The 22790-nt window shown below is 51.6% G+C and overlaps 1 protein-coding gene across 1 annotated transcript; it reads right to left on the reverse strand.

The window, feature by feature from the left end:
• Positions 1-1058: 1058 nt before the first annotated feature.
• On the reverse strand, positions 1059-19645 carry LRRC38 (leucine rich repeat containing 38). The gene is made up of 2 exons (XM_033115525.1): positions 18941-19645; positions 1059-2212 (listed from the first exon to the last, which is right to left on the reverse strand). Exons 1-2 carry the CDS (start codon positions 19581-19583, stop codon positions 1959-1961), a joined length of 897 nt encoding a protein of 298 aa, XP_032971416.1. The 5' UTR covers positions 19584-19645; the 3' UTR covers positions 1059-1958.
• Between the last annotated feature and the right edge of the window lie 3145 nt (positions 19646-22790).

Below are 22790 nucleotides of genomic sequence, written 5' to 3' on the forward strand. Positions count from 1 at the left end.
GATCAGAGCCCTTCCCCAATGTGATGGCTAATTTTATGCATCAACTTGACTAGGTCACAGGGTGCCCAGATATCTGGTTAAATGTTGTTTCTGGATGAGATTAGCTTTAGAATCTGTAGACTGAGTAAAGCAGATTGCCCTCCCCACTGTGGGTGGGCCCCATCCCATCTGCTGAGGACCGGAATAGAACAGAAAGAGAGGTGGAGGAAGGGAGAATTCACTCTCTTTCTGCCTGACTGCTTGACCTGGGTCTTCTCTTGCCCTCAAACTTGAACTTAACCATTGGCTCTCCTGGTCATCAGGCCTTTGGACTCAGACTGGAATTACAACACTGGTTCTCCTTGTGTCGCCAGCTGGCCAGCTACAGATTCTGGGACCTCTCACCTCCATAATCATGTAAGCCAATTCCTTATCATCTCAAGACAGATATAGATAGATAGATAGATAGATAGATAGATAGATAGATAGATAGACAGATAGATAGAATGTACATATCTCTTGTTGGTTCTGTTTCTCTGGAAAACCCTGGCTAATATACCCAACTACCCACTCTTGAGTGGCTTCTACCAGTAACTGTCAGAAGACCTCATTTATTTCCTTCATGGCACTTATCACTACTTGCAATCACAGTTTTGTTTACTGGCTTGTTTTATGTTCCACCCATGATAAGGCCCACATGAACAGGAGCCTGTCCTTCCTACGCAATGCGCATCCACAGTGCCTGATGCTTAGCAAACACTCAGTCATTCCTTGTGGCAGCAAAGATGGAGGGGGGCAGTGGAGGGAGACCATGAACAGGAGATTCTCAGAAAGATTCCTGGAGCTTCCGGCAAGCCCCTCGTCTGAGTGTCAGTCGCCAGCAAGGATCAGTGCTGGTAACACATGTCATCTTGCTTGAGCCCGCTGGGATCATGACATTGTTTCATACTGTCTCTGAACCAAAGTGCTGCATCCCACATCCTGGAAAACACTGCCTGTCATAGCCGATGCTCCAAAGAAATGTCACACACCCCTAAGGCCACTGATGGAGGTTTGTCAGAGGCCACCTCCCAGTGTGGTTTTTTTTTTTTTTTTTTTTTTTTTTTTTTACTATTTTCTTGGTTTGATGCAATCTGCCTTCTGGAAGCTTAGCCTCCAGGAAAGTTTATTGCAAGTTCTGGAGATGATGAGTCTGGAGCGGTGCCAGTACAGAGAATGGCCGGGCATTATTTGGCTGAGGAGGGACTCATGGGGCTAGAGTGTGGGGACCGGGAAGGGAAACAACTTCAGAGGGAAGAGTGACTCTGAGCAGAGGCTATAACAATTGTACAAAATGACTATCCTTCCCCTTCTAGTTGCTAAATCTAAGGAGAAGGATCAGGGTTTGAGTTTTGTTGACAAAAGTTTTCCTAACCCACTAACCAACATATAACAACAGACACCCGTTGGCCAGTTCTAGGCTTTCTCCTCGGTGCCATGTTAGTCAAATGGGGGTTTGTTCTTTGCGTAAATCCCAAGGTTGCTGAAGGTTATTCCACGACGAACAGAAGTCCTGATTCCAGGGAGAGGGACCTGAACCCGAATCCCCAGTGTCTGAGCTGCTGCCTCTGGAAAGGAAGGAGAGACTGCATGGTCTCCCAGTATGGATGTCACAAAGTTGTCTCTGCAGGCTCATATCCCCGAGGTTGGTTTTCAGCCATCAGCTGTAAAGCCTGACTTGACTATCTTCTCCCCATGCACACACCTCAAGCTGAGAGGCAGGCTGTCCTCTGGGAATCCTTCCTGAGCTTCATGCTCTATAAACTCTAAACTCTGAGATCGGAGGTCCCACCGGGTGTGCCCAGGGTGCCAGGCACGGAGCAGACACTGCTCTGGGCACTGATGGTGGTCGGTTTCCTTTCTGCATTCAGCATTGCCCTCTCTTCTCAGAGGGGAGCCGCCAGCTCGGGTTCTGGAAAGCGAGGACCGGAAGGGGCGGCTCAATCATCCTCATCGTCGTCTTCGTCCTCAGCGTCTTTGTTGGGGGTGCACCGCTGGAAGCACTGCACCACGGTGGCCAGGAAGAAGCTGGAGATGATGGCGGCGATGGACACGGCCACGCCGGAGAAGATGATGATGAACAGGTCTGTGAGTGACAGGCTGAACTTACACTCGTTGAAGCTGGCCTCCGACAGCTGGTGCAGGAAAACCCTTCTGTTCTCCATGGGCAGGGAGCACTGGATTTCGTCAAGGCCTGGGAGAGGGCAGGCAGAACGAGAGACAGCTTTAGGCTATAGCCCGGGATTGCAGAATGCAAGGGTGGTAAGGCGAGTGCTTCCAAAGTGCAAAGCAGGAGCAGCCCCCCCCAAACACAAAGGCGCGGGGGAAAGCTGATTGGAATGAAATGGAAGCTTTTCAAAAAGCCTCAGGGTAACCGTGGTAGCAGAAATCAGAATGTGTTGGGTCTTCCTCGACCTCCACTAAGGCGTGGTGCTCTCCTGATTTTGAATCACTCAGGGTGGTGATGGAAGGGCAGCAGCATCTTTTTAGGGTTTAGGACTTCTGCAGACCCTAAGTCAGACCAGTAATACCCAGGCTCAGGGACAGGGAGAGGGGTGGCGGGCGGGGCAGATGCAGTAGGATGGGGGCTGTGTTAGTGTTTGTCACCATCCTGACACACGATATGAAATATATACAAAGTCAAGTTACTGCCACGATTTTACTGATGTCAGATGTAAGAAAATGCATGATATGCAAATGCATAAAGAGTGCAGATCTTCTATTTCTGATCTGGAAGAAGAGAGAAAAACAAAACAGGAGTAACTAACACTCCTATTACGCTTACTAAGAGCAAACACTATTCTAAGTGCCACATACATATGAACTCTTAATTCTCACAACCACCTTCGGAGGTAGGTACTATTATTATGCCCACCTATGGATGAGAAAATGGAAGCACAGAGACTTTATGTCGCTAGGCGTTAGCCACACAGCGTCACAGAGATGCAAGGACGCCGTTTTGACATTTAGCTCAACTGCCGGCAATCTCTATTTGCCTTTGCTTTCCTTTCAACTTTCAGGAAAACTTTCAATTGCTCTCTTTTTCAGTGCTTCTTGGTTTCAGAGAGCTGGCCCTCAATCCAGCTCCAGCATTATCTGAAAGTCAGGATGATTTCTTCACATCACACTGATTAGCTCATTTCTGTCCTGCAAAGAGCGGCCCTGTTAATTGCACAGCAAACCTGCAACCACCCTTTGGGTCTTTATTTGCATATATTTCCTTCTCCAGCTCAGAAACAGAAGTGGGAGGAACAGTGGCTGAGCTTCCTCCTTCCTTCTGTCCTGGCCCATCTTTAATGTGCCTATAGCCAACCCTGATGCTCTCTTGTCCCCATGGGAACCGTTGCCTAGCAACCAGACTCACAGTCCCTCCTCCCAGGATCTGTGCCTACCTTCTACACCCCGGAAATTAGCTGGACCAGAACTCTGCAGGTTTCTCCAGTTTTCACTGGACTACAGTTTTTGACTGTTTCTTTTCTTAAAGAAGCCAAACTTTTGTTTACTTGTTCAGAGCATTTTAAATCCATTTTAACAGGGGAGCTTTAAGATAGAGTGATATAGGGATTTCCTTACAGACTCTTCTTTCTTCAATGGAAAAATGGGAAAATCAACTGACCTGCGTCTTCTTAACATTCACCCCACTCCCAAAGAGGTTAAGAAAATAAATAAGACGGACATCAATGAACTTGGTGAAACAGGCAATTTCTAAAGCCAAGATAATGTTTGCCATCTTCAAACCTGTAAGAGGTCATTATTACCTAGAGAAACATTCTAGAAGCCCTTCTTTAACGAGCTGTATTAACTGGACAACCACCACAACAAAAACACCAGCCTACAGAACCTGCCGTTTAAATCCAGCCTCTGCTGGCCCCGACTCTTCAAGTTGATTCTGATTTCTACAATGTTCTTTGTGCCCTGAGATTAAGTTTGGCATTATTACAAAGTGACCCTTTTAGGAAATGTCATCTCACATATTTCTCTGTGGCTAGAAGAGGCAGGCTTGTTTTAAAAAGTGCTGCACACAAGCCCACCCGGGGTGGGAGAGGCTGGAACATGCTCGATGTGCGATCATGATAAGATACACTGACTTAATGGGTTTTCATAGCTCACAAAGAGCAGGGGAATAAGAGTTCCACCAAGAGAGTCAGCCCACAGAGTGGGCGGGGCCTCACTGCCAAGGTTCTCGACAGACACATTTGAGGCCAACTGCAGAACTCAGAAGTTGGGGTAATCTGATTTTGGGGTCCCCTCTTCTCTCCTGCAGGATCTTGCTTTAGACCAGGGTTTCTTCGCCTCAGCACTGTTGACATTTGGGGCCGGATAACTCTTTGAAGTGGGGGGCTGCCCTATGCACTGCATGATGTGTGTCATTACTGCTGCCTCTACCCACTGGAGGCCAGTAACGTGTCTCCTCCCATTGTGACAATCAAAAACGTCTGCAGACAGTGCCACACGTCCCCAGGAGGGGGGTGGGGAAGGAAACAGAATCCGCCAGTTGAGACTGCTCGGCTGAGTAAGTAATCTTCTAAGGCAGGGCTACGCGTCGTTACTAAACATTTAGTTATTAAACCGCTTCTTTGATTCACGCATTAAACAGAACAGGTGAGGCTTCATGCTAGGCACAAAGGGAAAAAAAACATTGAAAGCAAAAAGGAAGGAGGGAAGAAAGGGAGGAAGGAAGGGAGGGAAAGAGAGAGGGAAAGAAGAGAAAGAAAAAAGAGACTTAAGTCTCATAGGAGGGACATCAGGACACGTGCACAAATAATGATATTTTAAGAGAGAAAGTGAGACATCCTACAAGAGGTCCAGGGAAAGCCCAGAGGGCAGAGGAAGGATGGGTGAGCATGGGAGGGGAGGAGAGGACCTCCTGTGACCTCCCTACTTGATTTGGAATGCTCTCCCCCCTTCCTTGACCCCATCTTCTCAGCATCTTAGTTAAGAAGAGGGAACAAAAGCCAGTACTTACGTGTGCTGGCTGCTGCTCTTAGGATTTTACACGCATTAGCTCATTTAATCCTCATGCCAACCCAATAAGAAGCGTACTGTAATCATCCCCATTTTACAGATGGTCAAACTGAGGCACAAGGACGTCAAAAGTCTAGAGTCCAGGAAACGACAGAGCCGAGACTGACTCCAGCTACTACACCATCCTTCGCACTCCCCAGGGCAGGGCAGGAAGACCCAAGGCAGCAGTGGCCCGGCCTGGTGCTTCACAACAAGTTCCCTTCAAGCAGAGTGTCTTTTAGAAAAATGTCCTACAACTCTCCAGCAACCCTCCTGGTCCCAGGCCCTGACCTGGGCAGACTGGAAAGTTCGAGCTGCCAGCATAGCCTCTGGACGCCCTAGTCAGGAGAAGGGCTCTGCGGACGCTCAGAAATGCAGGCATGGAGGGGCACCCTCGCATGAGTTGCTGGAGAATCACTGCCAGGAATTGAGATTTGAATTAAGAGGTGAAAAATGGCAGCCAGGGGCCAAGCTCAGGCTGCAGCCTGTTTTTGCTTGTCATCACAACGATGGTGGTCTTTTATTCTAAGAATCTAGAAACACCTTTAAGTCGGGAGATAAGGCAATGTTGTCACATGGAGTCAACTGTCGGGCTGCCTGAGATAGGACACTGCCCGTGGGGTGGCTCACAAATTCATGTCATCTGGCTGGCCCCTGCACGAGCATTTGAATGTGTGAGCCCCTGGGGCAGTGGGCCTCCCGCCTGTCCCAGAGGCAACCAGGGAGTGAAAAGGAATGGACAGAAGTTGAGGAAAAGACCATTTGCCGTATGGAAGATCTCTCGGAAGAGTCCACAGCTGTGGTCCTCAGGCTTTTGGATTTTACATAGTGGTAAAAAATAAGAAATAGAGGAGACTGACCTAGAACTGCAGTTTGTAACCCTACCCAATTAGGACATTACACACACACACACACACACACACACACACACACCATCATTTTATAAAAGAGAGAACATTTGTACACCATTAAATCTAAGAAGGGAGGGTAACATTAAACAGCCATAAATACATTTGGTTGTAGGAAAAACTCACCACAATGCCCTCATGTTCTCATTGGGCGAAGGAGAGAATGGCTGTTGGCCGGGGCCACGTTTGATAACCAACATCCTTTCCCATACTCTCCACTCCACCTGGAAGGACTGTCTGGGATCGCTTCCTTATTCCTCAAGACTAGAGGTCCACAAACCACAGCTCCAAGGCCAAATGCCCCCCCCCAGCCCCCATGTGTTTATGTCAATAAAGTCTTATTGGAACACAGCCAGGCACGTTGGGCTACACATTCCCTAGGGCGGCTTTTGCACTACCACGGCAGGTTTGAGTAATTGCAAGAGATTATATGACTCACAAGGCCTAAAAGGGAACTGTGAGGACCCTGGTTTGCAGATAAGGAAACTGAGCTGTTATGTTATGTGCTGAAGGTGGTCCAGCTAAGGAACGGTGGAGCCAGGATCTGGCGTCAGGCCACCTGAGTGCAGAGCCTGTGCTGTTAGCCATTCCCCTCCCTTATTGCCTTAAAAATGCTTGCACACGTCATTGCAGGGGATAGATACTCAGACCCAGTGGGTCATATTACACCAAAGCTGCACAGTGAACTCATAAGCCCCGTCTGGAACCCATACTCCCAAGGGTGGCCCGAGCCCAAGGTACTCAGTGGAAAGAAAGTAAAAGGTCATTCTAAAGGGTTTCGGTGTTGTATTAGTTTCTTAGGGCTGTCATCATAAATGACCACACGTGGGTAGCTGACAACAAATGTATTCTCTCACTGTTCTGAAAACCACAAGTCTGAAATTGCAGCGCCAGCAGGACCAGGCTCCCTCTGAGGGCACTAGGGGAGAAGAAGCCGTCCTTCCCTCTTCCAGGTTCTCCAGGCTGCGGGAGTTCTTTGGTTTCTGGCCGCATCCCTCCAATCCCTGCCTCTGTCTTTCAAATCTCCCCATTTTTATCTGTCAATGTTCCATCTTATAAGGACACCAGTCATTGGACTGAGGGCCCCCCCTAAATCCAGGACAATCTCATCTCAAGGTCCTTAGCTTAATTGTATCTGCCAAGACTCTTCTCAAACAAAGCCATGTTCACAGGTTCCAGGGGTTAGGACATGGGTGCGTCTTTCTGGGGGATGCAAGTCAACCCATGACAGGTGCCTCCTGTGTGGCAGTCACTTATTGACCTTTGGCTTCTCCCTCTCATCTCTCCTTATTTGGAGGCTGCTCCCATTTTCAGTGTGGGCAATCGCCTCTCACTTCTTGGGTACATCTTGGTGCGACTTTTTAAAAATGCACACCCCTTCTTTGGCCAGGAGGTCAGCACATGACCCATACTGGGCCAGAGTCTCTCTGTCCCCATCTACTGAATCTTGGGTGGGTTGGCCAAACAGATGGCCAGAGCCCACTGAGTGCCACAGCCCCGTCTGCAGAAATCACCATTTGGTTTCTGCTTTCCAGACTCCAGAGCTGCCTCCTTCTTTTGTGAGCCTGTGTCCCCAGCCTTCTCTTCAACGTGTGAGTTACCCGACATCCCTGTAATAAGACCCTTTCTCCTGTTGTTTACACTCAAGAGGCCCAAGCGACAGGTTATCGGAAAATGGAGTTCAAGGATGGGCTGGACACCTGCTCTGTCAGCCTCTGTCCCACAGCCACAAATCATCCCCCTCTGCCAGCTGTCCTACAAAACCACATGCTGGGTGGCTCCAGTGCCTTGAGAAAGTGGGTGTGTTTCAGGGCAGCTCACCTCCTCTCCGAGGGAGAAAACCCAGTGAGTAGGCACAACCGAATCCTGGGAAGCTGAGTTCCTACCTTGTGTTCTGTTACGGGTTTTCCTCTAATTTGTATCTCCCGTCACCAAAACAAAGTGGGTTCCAGCTCATTCTGGCCTAGACAGACGGGGCCCGCTGCTCCTTGCCTTTATAATCACCTCCTCCTTCCCACCAAGGCACACTCAGAAGAGACAGCACACCTTCCTGTGCAGGGTGGCTCGGCCCCCTGCCCGCTGCCGCCCCTCCAGGCTCTCTTCCCTTGACGGATGATTTCTCCCCAGCAGCTGACACCTGAGCACAGAGAGTGAAGAGCTGCCATTCTCCCGAAATAGATGGTGACACAGCGGAAGGTAGACTGATTAATCTCCGGTCCCTTGACAACACACAGGCCTGCAGCCAGAGGATCTCTTGGGGTCTTTCCCCTGATTTGGCCTCCAGGGAACTGCCCGGCCCAGGTCAGTGACAGGCTCTCCTAAGTACCTTTGTTAATTAAAAATATACTTTGTTTCCCTAATTCCACTTAACATACAAAGCCTGTGTACACACTGAAACAATAGAAATAAAAAGGAGGATAAAGGGACCCATGAATCCATGTCTAGTAACACGTGTACTATACTAGATTTTTCTACGTGTACATGTACATAAATTCTTCAGGTAGAAATATACCGCCCCTGTTGGCTAACCGTACCAGGAAGCTCTTTCCATTCAGCCAGTATAATTACCAAACACCAGTTGTAGTGACTACTGGGTATTTTATTGTGCAGATGCGTCATGACTTCCTGACCCGATCTCAGGATGTTTCTAGTTTTTTCTTATTAGAAGCTAAAGCTGCTAAGAGCATCCGTGTACACATTCTTAATTATTTCCCGTGACACATGCCCACAAGTTGAAGATTGTGTGCGAGTGAGTCCCCAAACTGGTGCCAACAATGGCTTTTGTCACTTTTTCATCTTTGCCAGTCTTTTAAGCCATAAAACAGCATATTGTTGATTTAATTTGCATTTCTCTGAGGACCAGTAGAGCCGGCTGAACGTTGTATGGTGTGCTCACTGGCCACAGGGATTGTTCTTCTGTGAACTGTCTGGCCAAGACCTGCGCTAAGAGCTTCCAAATCTTCCCAAGGTGTACGGAGGCCCTCGTGACAAGGTGCATTGGGAGAGAGTGACTGATCCATTCACCTAACACATTGTTGGAGCTACAATTCCTGGGGAAGGGGGCTCCCCCTCCTACACCCTGGAGCAAGGATCAACACTAAGGGACCCCTGGGCATTGGTCCCCTGCTCTCTCGGCCAGAGCTCACCACTCCCGTCACTCTCCTCTTCTGCTCACTGACACAAGAGGGCTCAGTCGGGGCCAGTGAACACTTGGCCAGGCCCCCTTGCTCGTCTCCTGAACTCCAAACCCAAAGGACCAGGAGACAGCAGCTTTAGTCCTTTCACACACACACAGCAGACTTTCAGCCAGGGCCTCCTGACTTCGCAGCATCATGGATCTGAAGGCACCTTTAACATCTGCTAGTCCCCCTCCCCACCACCCTTCCCCCTGTGTTTTACAGATGAGTGGCCCAGAGAAGTCAGGCAATTTGCGTAAGGTCACACAGCGTCTAGACGGAACCCAGGTCTCCTGACTCCTTGCTTAGTGCTCTTTCTGAGCATCAGGATCTCAGTTGACTATGAATACCTGGAGAAGTTGTGGGTCCCACAGCCCAGCTGCAGATACTTGGTGCTGCAAAAGAAGACAGCATAGGGGGCATCCAAGGCATGCCAGGCCTGCTCCTGCTTCTGGGAGGTGGGGGGCTGGGGAACACCAGCTCTGATTCCTGATAGTGCTGACCTTTGTTCCCCACCATCACTTTTATTAAATATCGATCGCAGCATAGGGGAAAATCCCCAACTGTCCTTCCTGTGTCAGCCAGCAGACACTTCTTCTGATTAAGTAATCAGCTGATTTCTACTAGAGGAAGACGTACCAGCAGCATTGGGTCACGGGCTCCTGTTCAGTCCCGGCTCCACAGAGCGTGTCTGTAGAGGGACAGCATGGAAGAGTGGGTCCTGCACCAGCTCTGTGACTTGTGTCTGCTATCCGACCCTCCAGGCCAGCTCCTGGACCTCAGGACGTCAGTTGCATGCACGAGCACGGAAAATCAAGTGACCCACAACCTGCCCTCCCTGAGTAAGATGAGCAGAGAAGATCACTGAAGGCTGAAATCTTTATTCTCCGGGCGGCATGCATGCATTTCCACGACCACCACCACCATCACCATCGTCGCCACCGTCCTGACCATCACCACCATTGCTACGTCCACCATCTCCCGTGTCTACCATCTCCACCATGACGTCCACTATCACGCCCACCTCCACCATTCCTACCACCACCGCCGCCATCACCTCGTACATCAGTAACACACATTTGCTGTGAGTTGGGCCCGGGGCCGAGCGCTGGGGATGCCAACCTGTGTCTATTGTTGGTGATCCAGTTAGAGAGAACCTTCTGGCAAGGCCAGTGTGAGGAAGTCTAAGACTGAACCCATGAGTCTGGTACCTCCCACAGATCACCGTGATCAATGCTCCGTGCTGCCTCTGGTGCTCAGAGACCCCCCCACTGTGACTCCCTCCCCGGATGTCCCCTTCAGAGCACCCTAACAAAGTGTCCCAAGTTAATCTCTAATGGTGGGCTCGCTGGTCAGCTGGAATAGCCCTGTGAACGTCTTAGGGAGTAGGAGGGGCATGTGTGTTAGGGGGTCCCCTCCGATTACACTGTTGACCACGATTACACATTCTACAGGGAAGTGCTATTTACTGGAACTCCTACTATTCACCTATTTAACTATGATAAGTACTTCGCCATTGTCATCTCATTTAATCCTCTTTTGCAAAAGCCCTTTAGAGCAGCGGTTCTCAACAGGGGGTGATTTTGTCCTTCAGTGGACATTTAGTGACATCTCAAGATTTTTTTGGTTGCCACTACTGGGTGGGGTGCAACTGGCACATGGTGGGTAGAGGGCAGAGATGCTGCCACACATCCTTCAGTACACAGGATGCCCCCACGGTGAAGAAGGCCAGCTAGTGCCAAGGCTGAGATGCCCTGCTTTAAGGTATTTGTTTTTCTACTCCCATTAATTTTTTTTTTAAATTGTGGTAAAATAACACAACATAAATAACATAACATTTACCATCTTAACTATTTTTAAGGGTACAGTTTAGTGGCGTTAAGTACCTCCATACTGTTGTGCAACCGTCACTACCATCCATCTCCAGAACTCTTTTCATCTTACAAAACTGAAACTCTGCCCCCATTAAACACTAACATTTCCTCTCCCACAGCCCCCGGCAGCCACCATTCTATTTTCTATGAATTTGGCTGCTGTAAGGTGCCTCAGGCAGATGGAATCACACAGTACGTGTCCCTTTGTGAAGAGCTTACTTCACTCAGCACAGGGGTCTCGAGGTTCATCCATATTGAAGCATGTGTCAGGGTTTCCTTTCCTTTAAGGCTCCGTAATACTCTGCAGTGTGCATGGATGACACATTGCCTATCCACTCATCTGTCAATGGATACTCGGCTTGTTTCCACTTTGGCGATTGTAAATAACGCTGCGATGGGGGTACAAACGTGGGGTACTTTTTAGAGGCAGAGACCAGGGCTCAGGGAAGCTATGCGGCTTGCCCAAAGTCACGCAAGTTATCTGTGAGGGTCTTGATTTAAAGGCAAGCCTGTCACCAAAGCCCATCTTTATGACACCACGGTGCCTTCAGTATCAATGGAGCTCACTCAGATACTGGTCATCTGTGGAACTTCACTGGACCTCTCCTTAGTGGGCAATTTCATCCAAGCCATGAAACTACACTTTGTGTGTGCCCTGTCTCTGCTGAGCGATGCCACCTTTCCTCTCTTCTATGGGCTCCGTCCATCCTTCCCTCTCACATGTGAGGCCTGCCTCTCTCTGGGGTTCCCTAGTGGCCCCTCTGTCCTCAAGGCTGGGGATCCCCCAACTGTGCTGTTTGTGTCAATCACTCCAGCACATCTCCCCATGAGTGCTGGCATTTCTTCCTCAGCCCATAAAGTTCTCTCCATGGCCCAAACAACTCCAAAATAATTTACCAGCCAAAGAAATTCTGATTTTCCTGGGAAGTCGGGAACCAGGTTGGTTTTTCGTTACATTTGTGATTCTGCTGGCAGCAGGGACCAAGGGCAGACTTGTGATCCAGCAGACACCTCCCCCCCACGGTGCCCGGTGGGTCCTGGCACTGTGGCAACTGCTGTCACTGGAGCCAGAGTTATGGGTTGTTGGGAAGTGACCGCAGGCTGAGGCATGGGGAGACGTGGGGGGTGTCATCAGGAATGGCCTGTGCAGGTGGAGAGGATCTCACCGTCACCTGACCGTCTACTTTCCCAGGCGGGGAAACAGACCTGGAGAAGTGAAGTGGTTGGCATACTTCCCTGTGGTTGACAGATAACGCCCCCCCCAAAGGTATCCACGTCCTAGCCACAAAATCTGTGAATGTGTTACTGTGCGTGGCAAAACGGACTGTGCAGATGTGATGGAGCTAAGGACCTTGAGAAGGGCAGAGTATCGTGCGGGGTCCAGTGAAATCACAAGGGTCCTTGTAAGAGGGAGTCAGGAGGGTCAGAGAGGAGAGTCAGAGACACGCAGGTCCACAAGGCTAATGATAGGTGCGTGCACCTGTCTCGGTGTGTGTTGTACTAAAATAAGTTCAGTGGGAGGGGGCAGACACAATACTGGTCCATTTTGGCAACACGGGGAAGTGCACAGAAGCAAAAAGGAAATTAAAAATGACATGCCATTCTAGAAAGGCCAAACGATAGACACAGTAAAAAAGATCAGTGTTTACCAGGAGAGGGTCAGCAGGGAGGTGAGAGGAATGAACAGGTGAAAGACAGGACATTTTTAAGGCAGTGAAACGCGTCTGTACGACACTGTGATGGTGACACATGATGGTATCCACTTGTCAAAACCCACTGGATGTACATCACAAGGAGCAAATGTAGTAATTAATAATAATGTGTTAGTTCATAACAATGTATCAATGTTGGTTCATCAGGTATAACAAATGGACCACACTAATGCAAGAGATTAATAACAAGGGGCTCCAGAGTCATGGCTGCTGGAGGGGAGATACGGGATCTCTGTACTGTCTGCTTGATTTTCCATAAACCTAGAGCCGCTCTAGAAAATAAAGTCTATGAATTTCAAATCAAATCAAATCACCATCGGGACTTAGACACATACCCTTCCGATCATTTTTCTATGGGACTCACTTCTGTCTCCTGTCCATCGAGGATCCCACATCAGCCTCCCACCTGCTTTCCCAACCTCCCTGATGCCCTGCACAGCTGTGGGTATTCTTCACCTCCTCACTACCTCTCCCCTTCGTCCCCACTCCACAGATGACCATGAAAGCCATGGTTTCCTCATCACCGAGCGATTCCTGTGATCTGGCCCATCACCCTTCTCTCCTGTGCTCCATCAGGCGGGTGAAGAGCCTGCCGGCTGCCCCGCTGCTGTTCTGTGCTTCTCGCCGTGTGATTATCCAGGGGCCCGATGGTCAGTGACACTGTTCTGTAATATCACTGGGTTAACAGTGCCTCCCCCCTTTTGTAAGCACGCCCCCATTTCCTTCTAAAGCTCTTTTACACCAGTATTTCCCTGATCTTCCCAACAAACCTTGGGGTGACAGACAAAGGAAACAAAGCCCAGAAAAGTTAGGCGACCTGCCCAAGTCGGGGAGGTGGTAGCAGGGGGCAGAACGTCCTGATCCCCCGCTCTAAGCTGTCCCATCCTTGAACGTGATCACGTGCAACTTTCATTTCTGACACAGATAAATCATTTATGATGGTTACGTTTAAAAACAGACATCATCTCTGTTGATGGTGTCTTGCCAAAAAAAGCAATGCTTTTCTTTCTAATCGTTGGAGGAGGGGTGGTCTTTCCTCATACAAAGATGGAGGAGAGGGGAACGTAGTCTTGTACCTCCTGATTTGAAAGACAGCTCCCGGGGTCGGGGGACCTGTGTCAAGAAGATCCACCCAGGAGACCTTTGCTGGGAGCTGGGAGTTGGGGGTGAGGGGCTTCCGGACTCTCTCGTCCTGTGACCTGCACGAGGCTGGCAGGGGAGGGCACAGAGTCAACCAAAATCAGAGCTACAAGGGGCCTTCACGGTCATCCGACCCAGGGGCTAAAACTGGTGGCTGGGGAGAAGAACACAGCCATGAACGTGTTTTGGGGAGCTTGGCCAGCGTGGCTGTCTACACTGTTTTCTCTGTGTTCACGGTCTTCGTTCTCCTCCTGCCCCACCTCGTCTGATGACTCCCACCTGCCGCCCCCGGGGACATTTGGGGTCGCTACTCGTGACCTAGGGCAACTGAGAGAGGGGACGTGACTCAGGTCTCACTGCTAGCTAATGATGCGTGCCCCAGGGCTGTCCTAGATGGGCAGGAAGGTAGGTCCACTGCCCCTGGTGCCCAGCAATAAGGACCCTGGGAACAGGCTCTCCAGGGAGCAAACAAGACAGGACGAGGTTGCCTCAAGACATGTGTGCGGTGACTCTCCACCGGAACTCCAGACGGGGCTGCCCATAAACGCTGACACCTGGCCCTGGACACCAGGAATTCTGAGAAAGGCGACACCCGGGGACTCAACTCTAATAAAGAGGCAAGTTAAAAATACAGTAGCTCGGGGGATCACAGGACATGTACAGACCTGTCAAAGGCAGGAGGTAGGCCACTGGCAGGAGCGAGTGAGACTTCAGTCAGACTCTGCCAGGAATATGATTCTCAGGTCTGTCAAACGTTCACACAAAACGTTCACTCAGCTGGTGAGCAAATACGTAATGCAAATGAAAGCAATGAGGAGATGTCATTATTCTGCCAATGACATTGGAAAACATGTTTAAAAATAATAATACATAAAACCAGGAAAGGTGTGGTGACACAGGTACTCTCTCTTGCCAATGGTGCCCGCTGTCTCAGGTGCAAATGAGCAAAAAAGTGTCCAGAGGTTTAAAACAAACATAGATTTTCACCCTGTGTTCCCACCGCAAAAAAATCCACCCCAAAGAAATTATCAGAGATTTCCACAAACTTTACATGTATGAGGGTGTTCAGTTCAGCATTGTTTGTATACAAAAAATGAAAGGAAACAACCCACATTCCAACAACAGGAGACAGGTTCCATGAGCAGATGCATAAAGCGATCTGTTACGTGGCCATTAGAAGTTAAATTTTCAAAGAACTGTAAAGACAGGAAACTTTCACGACTCAATAAGAGGAAAAAAAATCAGTAATAAGGTTTATAACACAGTACCAATTTGTTTAAAAATATGTATATGTGCATAAGAATAAAACCAAATTAAATATAGCAAATCTTTAATAATGGGGGGATTCTGGGTAGTTTTAATTTCTTTATGAACCTTAATTGCAGTTCCTAAGTCTACAAGGGCCTGTTAGTTTATAATCGGGAAAATTAGAACTGCTTTCATTTTTAAAGAAAAAGAAAGAGTCACATTGGAGTCACCTGGGAGAAAGGACCCGTGTGACCTCCAAGCGTCAACGTTTGTCCTTTCGGCTGAACTACTGTTTCTTTTGTCACTGTGACGAGAGAAGCCCTCACTCGTTGGACCAAACCAGGCTCTCAAAGTTTCTGACATCAAAATAGGAAAGTGGAGTCACTGGGAGATGGGAGGCAGGGACCCCCAGAGAGCCCTGAGTCCGGCCTGGTTAGTGATGTCACTTGGTGAGCAACCTGCCTGCCATGACGTCCCTTCTTGGAGAGGACTCTGCCCACAGGGTCTGCCCACAGGGGCTGAGCACTGGAATGGGTGCCCAGGCACTAAGGGGGACCTTCCTAGGAGGCTGCCCCCATGCAGGGGACCAGGGTTCGCAGACCCAAGGCATGACCTGTGGACCTGTTTCATTTTGCTCCAGTTCCCCTCTCCTTCCAGCCCTTCCCTCCCTACAGCTGCATGTGTCAAGGTCGCTAGGCTTGAGAATGAGCTCACCTCACTTCCCTAGTACTGCGGGCGACGAGTCGAAGCCACATGTGACCGTCGCTAGAAAGGGAAGTGAAAGAAGTGTCTCAGCTATTTAGCCTCCCACAGGGACCCGCATGGGCATTTTCTGGGCTACATTCTCAGGGTTTGGTATGGGCTGTATTCCCTCGGAAGTCTGAAGAACAGATGCAGCCCCTTGCCGGCCGGCTACATGGCCTCTCCTCCTCGTGGCCTCAGGGGACCTGAGGGAAGGTCAATGAGGACAGGATCCCATTTGTTTCTTCCTTTGGATTCCCTCCCCTGGGAGAAGCAGGGCGCCTGCACCTCCCGAAAGCCCTGGAGCTTGAGCCTGATTTCCCTTGTCAGGAAGTGAGTGGTGAGCATGGCAGGGTCCTGGGGGGGGGGGGCTAGGAGGTCCTGCTGTATCCCCCGCCCCCCTGCTGTTTTTAACTCTCCTGGGATCTTGGGCAAGTCACTCCCATCACTTCTCTGAGCCTTCTGGTTAAGACAGGACAATAATAACAATAGCAACGCTTATTAGTACTTACTGCGTACCAGGCACTGTTCTCACTGTTCTGATACCCTTTCGATCTTTGCAACAACCCTACGAGGTGGGTAATAGTATCTCCCCCATTTTACAGATGAGGAAACTGGGGTATGAAAGGTCACACAACTACTAAGAAAAAGAGGCAGGATTTGAACCAAGCAGCTCAGTGCCGGAGTCTGGGCTCTAGGCCACTTCGCCCTCATGTCTTTGTGAAAACATAAGAAGCACAAATGCAGGAGGGGTAGCTGACATCTATCGAACACCCAGTCGGTGCTAAGCGTTACTGTGCCCTTGACAGAGCTGATCTTGTTCAAACCTCACAGCACATTTGGTGTGGGATTCTGTTACTGCATTCTGCTGTTGGGGACAGGGAAACTGAGGCTCAGAGAGGTCAGGGATGTGCCTTAGATCATAAACCTGAGTCTACATCAGAACTCGGCTCTCTCACATCAGGCCTGTGCTACTTCCGCTACCACCCACCATGACTCTGGTTCACAGTTCTGGCGGCACTGCTGGGCAGCAGATCCACTGCTCTGGACGTCCAACACGGGCAGCCTGCAGTGAGAGGAGACCTGTTCTTGGCTCCTCCCCCCAGGATGTGCTGGAAGCCCCATGCTGCCCTCCCTCACCGCCTCCACCCTCTCCCTGCTGATGGGACCAAGCTTCCATCAAGGCCTGGACACCGTTCCTTGCTCTAAACCTGTCCATCCCGGTCCCCAGCCACACATCCCATTTCATGTCCCTTTTCTTCCCTGTATTATAGACAGTAGGAGAAATTACCTTTTACACTCAGACTGTTCTTCTCTTTCACACACATTATCGGGGTGATCCTGACGACTGTACACAGCATTCCTCTCTCTCAATGTCACACAGGAGGAAGAGGAGACTCCAAAAAAGTTAAGTGACCCATGCAAAGTCACTCATCTTTTTTAAGCCCGGACTCAAACCTATATCTTCAGACTCCAACTTCCGGGCTCCGGAAGAGACCTCAGAAGTCAACCAAAGTACTTGAGAGATGAGGAAACTGAGGCTCGACAGGAGAAGGTCAGGGCCTCTGTTCAAGGTCACAGCCACCCACGGCAGAACTGGGACTGAAGCCCACGGCTCCTAACATCTAGAAGCCCTCATGGGGATGACAGTGGGAGCCAATTATGCCAACACAACTAACAATGGGGGTTAGTGATGCCAACCCACCAAGAAGCAGAGGTAGGAGCAATTGGAACTCCCGAGCTCTGTAAGACACCTCAGAAGTCAGAGGCACACGGTGAGATCTCAGGTGGCCTTTCCTGCTTCCGGTCAGCTTCTGGTGGGGAGGGTCTTGGGAGTCAGGCAGGTAATGAAGGCAAAGTTTAAAGTTGGGGGAGTCTGCTCTTGCAGGTCAGATCTTTTTAGGACTTGCTCACGTGGGAGAGCCTGCCTGGGCTTAAAGTGACAGTTCAGACGCCTGCATCTGCCGAGGAGGGTTTGTCCCTCTGCCTGGGGTTTGTGCTTAGTCAAGTATGGAAGGAATAAGTGAGCACAGGAATCCAGGGCTTAGGTGAGTAGCCTCCTGGACTTCTCAGCACATGGAAAACTAGATCAATGGAAGTGAAATCTGTATCTATGTCATCTTTTCTAATGTGTTCCACACAACTCTGGTTCCTATTCTACCAAAGCCTTAGGGACAGGCAGAGGTGGAATCTGTCTCTGGAGGCTGCTGTGGGGCTCACGTGCTCACCAGTGGAAGGCTGGGATCCCTGAGGATAAGGACACTGTGCCCGCTCCCCGTCTGGGGCTCACCCCTATGGATGCTGAGGTCCCCTCCTTCTCAGCTCTGCTATGCTTTCTTCTCGCTGGCCTCCATGGGGCCCCTTCACTGCTGTGCCGTTGTGTTCCCATCTACCAGGTGGGCACGCATGTCCACATCGCCACTGGCAAAGTGTATCAGGAAAGCAAAGGGTGCACCAGCCCACGGTGGTTTTGCTCAGTGATTTCACATCTGGGCTGAAAAGCCACAGGACTACAAATCTTTCCTGCATCACTGGCTCTTAACAGGCTGCCATTATTCCTCACCAGGAATATCCTCACCCCTTTTAGACAGATGAGCAAGCTGGGAGCTGAAATTGAGACCTGCTCAGGTGACTGGTGGAGAGTTCTCAGAACTGGCGGGCGCTCTCTCCAGGTCAGGGTGGTGAGAATGGCGCTGAGCTGTTTTCTACAGGGGAGGGTGAATTCCACTTAGGAGAGGCTGTTAAATAACCCCCACCCACCAGTACTAGGAGCCAGAGGCCCATAAGAGGATCGGTGTAATGAGTGACCAAGCAATGGCAGATCCCTCACTTTGGAAAGCGGGTTGTTGGAGAAACAGGGGGAGAAGTACATCTCTCAGCTATCAGGGCCCGGAAACGCTGGAGAATCCAGCCCTGTCCCTTTCCCCAGCAGAGTCCCAGGAAAAGTTCTGGCTGGGAACGTGCGAGGATTGCATCTGGAGCAATTCTCATCCAGAGCTCACCAGCACCCACGCCTCCTCTTACGAGTTCCACTGAGGCCCCTGGCCCGGGGCTCCTGGGCTGTGATGGCCTCTCCTTGCTCCCTCCTTCCCTCCCCCAGCCCAGCCGGGTGGGCTCACCTTTGGGCAGCTTGGACGCGTTCTCCTCGATCCAAGAGAAGAGATGGGCGAAATCGCAGTCGCAAAGCCAGGGGTTCCCGTCCAGGCGCAGGGTGCGCAGCGCGGGCAGCGCGTCCAGGGCGGCCACGCTGAGGCTGCGCAGGTTGTTGTCGTTGAGCTCCAGCACCTGCAGCGACTCCAGGTTCTCGAAGGCCGCCTCGTGCACGCCCGCCAGGTGGTTGTTGGCCAGGCTCAGCTTGATCAGCCTCCCCGCGGAGCGGAAGGCGCCGGCGCCCAGCTGGGTCAGGTTGTTGTAGCTGAGGTCGAGGAAGGCAAGTTTGGCGGAGCCGCTGAAAGTGCCCTCTTCTAGCGAGCGTAGCGAGTTGTTCCTGAAGTCCAGGTAGACCAGGTCGCCGTAGAAGATGAAGAAGTCCTCGGGGATGCGTTGGATGCGGTTGCCCGCCACCAGCAGCTTGCGCACGTCCAGGGGAAAGGGGTCAGGCACGCTGGGCAGCCCGCGGTCGCGACAGTCCACGGTGAGCGGGTCGGTGCAGGCGCAGCCTGCGGGACACGCGTGCCCGGGCCCGAGCAGCAGTAGGAGGCTGCAGAGCCCGAGCGCCGCTGCGGCGCTGGCGGGGCCGCGGGGGACGGCGCGGGGGCTCATGGCCGGGGACCAGCGCGAGCCGCGGCGACGCGGACGCAGCTCTCGGGACCAGCCCTGGCGCGGGGCGGTGCGCGGGACCGGCTCGCCAGGGCGGGGAGGGCGTGCGCCCGGGCGCGCGGGGGCGACCGAGCGTGATGCCGGCGGACAGAGCCGGGAGAGCGGGGGAGGGAGAGGCGAGGGAATCACGAAGGATTTACCGCCACAGGAAATTAACCCGCTGTGAAATCCCGGGAGGGGTAGGGCTGGCTGAGTGGCCGTCGCCAAACGAGGCCCCACTCGGGCAACTTATTTCCGAGACCCGAGGAGACCTGTCGTGTGCACTGGGCCAGGACCACTCGACGACTAAGTTCAGTGACGGAGCGCGCCCTCCACCCCCTGGCAGTTTTCAGAGGGCGAGTCAGGGGCGTGCGCCCCGTGCACCCGCGCCCGCCTGGTGCCAAAGCACGCTCCTCGCGCGCCACTCCCGTTGCCAAAGGGAGCGCAATCCCCGTGGGCGCTCGGGGGCCGCGCCTGCGGCTGCCGACAGGACTTGGGCGGGGCTCCAGCGGGCCCCAGGGAGCCCCTAGTCGGCTCGGCTTCCTCCTGCCCTTCCCCCACCGCACTCGCCCCATCTCTGTGAGGTAGACCCGCTCAGCGAGGCTGGCAGCTGCCAGGGCACCCGCTGTGGCCCAAAGAAAGGCCAGGGCCAGTCAGCATTTTCCATGTTGGCGCGGAACTAGTTGGGGAACTGGCAGCCGCCAGCACGGATCGGCTGCTGGTCTACTGAGGCCCCGCCGACAGGTCCTGTGGCCTGGGGTCAGGAGACCTGGGTTCCAAGCTGTGTGGCTTCAGTACCAGTGCTTCCACCTCTCTGGACCCCGTGCGCCCCACCTGTAAAATGGGTAACGGTAATATGTATGTCACCAGCCATGGGGGAGCACCACGGAGTCAAGAAACAAAGTTATAAATTATCTCTTTCATCTTCACTTCCACTCTGTCCCCACCAAACTCCCAGCTTTGGTCCCTAAGGGAGGTGATCAGGAAGGCTGAAAGGACAGCAAGTCGTGGTCAGTTTACCCTCAGACAAGCAGATTTCCCTCTTTATCATCCCCCAGCCAAACTCCTCCCCCTCAACCCCATTTAAGAAACTTTTCTAAGGAGCGAGGTCCCCACAGAGCCACTAAGAGATTGTCCTGCTGCTGGCTATTTTGGTCCAAATACCCTGGAATTGATAAGCTGGACCAAAATAACCCAGGGAACAGCTGTTGGGCAACAGGCCCTCAGAGACCCTGCCCTGGCCCCTGGCCCTGATGCAGGCTGGTGGAGGCTCAGATTCTAAAACTACAAAGCTAAGCCCCAGCTTTTTTCCAAAGGTACATGGTGGAGTCTTGATGCCTTCCGATGGATCAAAAACCTGAGCCTCTGGGACTGAGCCAGCGGCTCAACAGATGAGGAGTTATCTCCCTAGGAGTCCTGGGGAGGGGGGAACCCGGAGGCACTTTGGGTGCTGAAGCTCTTTCCCTGTTTACACTCTAGGCCTCCACTCTTCCAGAGTCCCCAGTTTGCCTCTGTAGCACCCAGCTGCAGGGGCTCAGCCCCCATCACCTAGAAGAGGCAGGTGCTGGGGGAATTGCCTGAATCCCCCTAGAGTGGGTGAGAATACCCAGGCTGCATACAAGATGCAGTAAGGAAGTGTCAGACCAAGCGCAGGCAGGTGGCAGAATTAACAGGTCCCCCTTGTTTGTTGCAACTAACTCTCCAGGAACACCCTGGAACAATCTGTTCTGCCCTCTACCTTTCCAATCTCAGCGTTGGTTCTGGCTGCTCCCTCCATTACTAGGGGAGCCTGTTTATTACTGGGGTGAGGCCTCAGCATCCTTGCTTCCTGCTATCTGCGTTTGGTTCGGCTGCTGTCTTGCACATGTATGCTCGAGTGCCTGTGTGTCTGAGTGTGCACCAGCCCTCCCTGCCCAGTGGTCTGGTTGGCTGGAGCCCTGGCCTGGGATTCAGGCCCTTGGACCTGGTCCTGGTCCCACCACGAGCCACAGTACCTTTGACAAACCACTGGATCTGCCTGGGGAAGTAATTCCCAGCCTGGGGTCCCTGGACCCCTTGAAGATAAAGTCTTTGCAGGATTTCACAAAAATCTGGTGAAAATGGGCCTTTCCCTCTGAGTGGGTCACCCAGAGTAAATGCTGCAATTGTGGACAATGAAAACTCAGAGGTAGCCCTAGTTCTTTTGTGTTGAGCAGAAACCGGCACTCACGGGTGACTCTGATGGATGAAGACAGAGACGAATTTCTGCTTAATAAACGCAGAGCACTTACCAAGGGCTTGCCAAGAGGGGGCTGCGTGGTAGTAAAACAATGAAAGGGGTCCCTGGTAATAAAAAAGTTGAGAAATACCACTCTTGGCCTTGATTTCTTCATCTTGAAACCAGAGAGAAAATACCTTGTCTTTCCCCTTCCACAGATGGCATGAGGCCCAGGTGAGAAAATAGTGGTAGGGAACGTGATCCGAAAAACGTTTGGAACACACTGCATATAACAGTGGCCATAAGTCTTGCTACGGCAGGAACTTTTTCTTCTTGCTTTGAGTGCCCCCAAACTCCCTTGAATCCAAATCTAAGCATTTTTTAATCGTTAATATCAGCCGGACCAGACATGGCTAAGGTTTGTGGGGAGGAAAGGGTCCCCATATTCTAGGACTTCCATCCCTTGGGAAAATGCAAGCTTTGCCACCTCTGATTTTCCCCCAGCAAGGAAAACATAGCTGTGACCTCAACAAGGTCACGCTGTGAGTCAGTGATAGCTGCTGGAAATAGAACACAGGCACCCTGACTCCCCAGCTGCTCCACTCACCCTGCTCCCTCCCCAGGAAGGGGGCCCCTTACAGCTCGAGGAGGAACTGTGCAGGTGACATGGAGAAGAGACCTTCAGACTCAGCTTGTCAGTCCCGTCTGCATTTGTTCTCGGAGTCAACGCGCTTTGTGATTCCTATTCAAGAGGCTCCACACAGGGGTGTGGCAAATACCCAAGGTATCCTGATGTTTTCAAAGGTGACGTCATGCCTTCCCCAGCTGAACACGCTGAATCCTCACCCCTGTTCTGTGCCCCTGGAGCTCCGGAGCTCTTCTTGTTTTGCCTTCTCAGTGGCTCATGTCCGACTCCCCATGAGGCCTTGGGGAGTTATGTGGATGGCGGTTCACCAGGAAACCCCCCCGTATGG

The sequence above is a fragment of the Rhinolophus ferrumequinum genome, chromosome 9 (assembly GCF_004115265.2).
Source record: "Rhinolophus ferrumequinum isolate MPI-CBG mRhiFer1 chromosome 9, mRhiFer1_v1.p, whole genome shotgun sequence".
Classification (NCBI taxonomy): domain Eukaryota; kingdom Metazoa; phylum Chordata; class Mammalia; order Chiroptera; family Rhinolophidae; genus Rhinolophus; species Rhinolophus ferrumequinum.